This window comes from Merops nubicus, unplaced genomic scaffold (genome assembly GCF_000691845.1).
Source record: "Merops nubicus isolate BGI_N331 unplaced genomic scaffold, ASM69184v1 scaffold18379, whole genome shotgun sequence".
NCBI classification, from domain to species: Eukaryota; Metazoa; Chordata; class Aves; order Coraciiformes; family Meropidae; genus Merops; species Merops nubicus.
This window is the reverse complement of record NW_008630442.1, coordinates 406-4391: the sequence shown is the minus strand read 5'-3', so window position 1 is coordinate 4391 and position 3986 is coordinate 406. Positions and strand designations below refer to the sequence as shown.

At 42.5% G+C, this 3986-nt stretch overlaps 1 protein-coding gene across 1 annotated transcript in view; it reads right to left on the bottom strand.

Annotated features, from left to right (window-relative positions):
- The window catches only part of PPM1L (protein phosphatase, Mg2+/Mn2+ dependent, 1L), an 89080-nt gene that overhangs the window by 84757 nt on the left and 337 nt on the right, over nt 1–3986 (bottom strand). Inside the window, exon 2 of the mRNA XM_008947322.1 lies at nt 3940–3984. Within this exon, the coding sequence (XP_008945570.1) occupies nt 3940–3984 (45 nt within the window). The remainder of the gene's footprint in view (nt 1–3939; nt 3985–3986) is intronic.

Sequence of the window (3986 nt, the reverse complement as noted above, 5' to 3'; positions counted from 1 at the left end):
CAATTCAGCTCCCCAATCTTTCACTACACCAAAAATAAAACCAAAATGTTGTATTTCAGATACCTCAACACTCTATCAGCAACTCTAAAAAACAGTTATAACATGCAAAATGCTCTCATCCATACCCAGAGATCAGAAGTACCGAGCCTTGCCATGTTCCTACGCAGGCTAAGAGAAACGAAAAGAGACAGACATTTTTTATGAGACAGTTACTGAGCTTTAATTTCTCACTGTTGTTACCCGCATCAGTTTACGACTGCGAGCAAGCACAGCCGCCATATAAGGGATTATCTATTACTGTAATTATTTCTAAAGTCTTTACCTCACAGGATTAGGAAGAAACTATGATATGCGACAGCCATAAACATAAAGCAGATGGTATCTGAGCTACTTTGTTCTAGTCTAATACTGAGATCTCATTAAACTGAGTGCTGAAACCTTAAATATTTGAGAAGAGAAACCTTTAGTAAATGCTAGTTCAAATAGTTAAATCGTTCGGGGTAAGCATCCATCCATTCCTCTGCTCAGCTTTCAAGCTCACTGGTATTTTATCATCTGTGTAGTTTGCCACTTCTGTTCCAGTCTAGACGTACCCAAAACTTCTAAATAAAGCAAAAAGGGAAGGAGAAGAAAAAAAAAAAAAAGGCCCTCAAGCCATCTTTAAGCCTCCTGAAAAACCTGATGAGAGAACAGGCAAATTGTTTATTTCTGTTTTTTGATTCTAGGTTAGGTCACCTTGAAGAGCCCTTTGGCCTAAGTCATTTGGTGTGACAAGAAGCAGAAACTTTTCTTCATTCTTCCTAAGTCTGCTTCTTCGCCCCCTCCCAGTTCTGCATTATGATGATCATTACTCAATCCTCAAGACTCAAACTAACTTTTCATAAAAGGAAGAGTGTGCTACACACCGTGTATTGAGTTTTGTCTCTTCAATACCATTGCCTTTCACCTTTCCCAGTTGCAGCACACCAGATTCTTAGCTGTAACATGGAGCACTGAGAATTGTTTTTGCTTATTGCCTTCTATCAAGCCAGCCACAAAATTTAAATAAATGGCTGCCAACCTACTCAGGCTAAAACTGTAAGATGGAAGAGGAAATGACACAACAGAAAAGTAGAATTTATGCAAAAATTGTTGGCAGTATTTAAGCAAAGCTCAGAAATCTTCCTAAATCAGCACTACATACTAATTCATATTTCTTGAGTCACACTTCTCTAGCCTTCCACTTCACCCTGATCTAGCAGGAAGTAATTAATGGAGACACACTCCCTGGGATATAGTTGGAAAGAATTAATCTAGCATCTCATTTGTGGTATTGTCTGTTTGGAAAAACAAGTTTTCCCCATATAGAACAGTTTGTTTCACACGTAACTCCAGAGACGAGCAGTTCTTTTTTCTTTAAATACAGATAAAAGAAATGTAATGGGAGCCCATATGGAAAATTTAGCCTTTACAAATACTTTGCTACGTATGTAGGTAAAGTGTTGTACAGACTCATTTATCTTTTAAAATAAACAAGCAAATAAATAAATAAAAGACAACTAAAAACCAATTCAAATAGAGACATAAAATTTAAGATTATAGGCTATAGATTAAATAAGTGTTAAATTTTTCTGTTCTTTCCCCTCTACTCCCTTCTACTCAAAACTGCAAAAGCCTCTTAAATGAAAACCTGTTCTTCATGATTTTTTTTTTTTTTTTTCTGTACACACAGCACACAGTTCACACTCTTCTGATCAGTTTTACAGAAAAATCTAAAACCAGAAACTAGTTACGTCCCCAAGGATTAGGCACCTATTTTTGTAAGAGTAAAGGCCACTTAGAACATCTGGGGATTTAATTAGAAAGATAAATAAGAGCTCCTAGATACATACACTTTTATAATATTAACTTCAAGGGAGGTTTGGAGAGAGATCTGCTAAACCTTTCAACATGACAGGCCTCTTATATAAAAGCCCTATCCTTTGCCACCGAACCCATTAGAGAAAGTTCTCTGAGGAATCAGAATACAAAAGACAAATGAGCTTTCCACAGACCCAGGATTATCATCAATATATCTGAAGGATGCAAGTCCATGCTCCACAACAAAACAAAGAAACAGAATTATATAAATTGGGCATATTCTTGCCATTTAGCTGTTCCCTGTGTTAAGTTTTGGATTATTTCACAAACTGAGTTTGCAAGTGTACAGCAAGATCTATATGATTTGGGACTGAAGACAGATGTGAGGTCCCCCTCTCATGATGCTGAAGTCCAAGCCCACGTATCACCTGTAACAACCTCAGAACACTGTCCAAAAACACCACACAGATATTCCCGCAAACTTGTTTTTGGCCCATCGGTTCAGACAAGGACAACTGTCAGTTCAAACAAAGGGGAAGAAGGCAGAAGACACAGCACACGTTCTAACCAAAGCCTCAGAAAACAAAAGAGCCAGATGTACCGAAGCCACCGCTTGGAGACAGCGCTCCTCCAGGAGCAGATGTGTACCAGCCTCACTCACACACACACACACACACACACTTACTTCTGCCCGCATTGCTTGATGGCCAATGGACAGTGAACTGGCACCAGTAAGCCAGGGAGAGTTTGCAGAGCTGTGCCCCAAGTGACATCAGACATAAAAAGGAAAACAGGCTTCAATCATGACCAGAATTTTTAAGCTGACAGTTTTTAACTCCCAAAGCATCCATGTCACTGTGAAGGGGGCCAGATGCTGCAGGACAGCAGCAGGACAGACTGACGTCCTTCACAACCGCACAGCTTTTGGATTCCGGGCCTGAGGCCTGGATTTTTCAGGCAGCCCTTCCAGGTCTAGAGGGGCAGCAGCTGCCACCCTTGGGCTCTGTCAGCATCCGGTCACTGCTGACACTTTGCTGGGAAGAACTCCGACTCCTCGAGCCGTGGAAGCACCTGCAGGAACACCCAAGCTCTCTCACTGCTGTCATCCCTCCTCAGCAGGAAAGCTTACATGAAAAATCTCCACCTTTCTCTCCAGCTTCCACAGTCCCAGACAAACCCCTAAGGTTATCTCACACCCAGCATCAGGGGGGCTAGAGCTTGTTTGTCACACAAGGATATATTCTTTGTCCTTTTCTGCAGTTACAAAACACATGCTTTGTGCCATACAAGGCAGCACCACAATCCTAAGTGCAGACGAAGATATAGTTTCAACATTTGTCATCTGAAATAAACAGGTATCCCATTGAGCTAAAATGCTAATTACATGGCACAAGCTAAAGGAAATCACCCTGCCTAAAAAAAGTTCAGAGGTTAAACCCCAGAATGTTTCAAAATGACAGGTCTTCCTGGCTTTCTACCAGAGAGGGGAGAAGGATGACAGCACAGTTGTAATGACTTAAAAACTACCTGCAATTCCCAGCCACGACACTCACTGCCTCAGAGTGAATTACTGTGAAGACACGTTTCACGCACACCGGCTCTGAGGCCGCCTTCCAGAGGACTCCTCTCTAACCACCGCTGATGAGCCCAGCTCCTGACAGGAGGGGGAGACCAGCCCTGTGCCAAAATCGGATCACACCACACTTCGCTGTAACAAAAGATGACTCCAGGGAGTTTGTACACGCCATCGTCATTCCACGCACGTAAGAGCCACCTCCAGCAGCTTTTACTTCAATTAAACCTTTACTACTGTAAAGGGCAAAGGGGTTAGAAACGCAGCTACACCACACCAATCATAGAGGGAGTGATGAGAGATAAAAGGAATGGAGTACTCTCAATCCCTATTCAGCGTCTCCCTCCCTCACCCCAAGAAGTAAGGAAACATTCCCCACCCTCCATCACCCTCCCACCGCCCCCTCCCAAAGTGTCTCAAGATAACTGCACAAACCTGGTGGGTGAGAACACATCCATTCCTTGCCCTGTAACCAGCCTCCCCACCCTCCCCTTTTTTTTTTCTTTTTTTCCCAGCTAAGCACTTGCCTCTCCTCCGTGCCCATCAAATATCCCGAAGATGGAGGGGTGAGTCT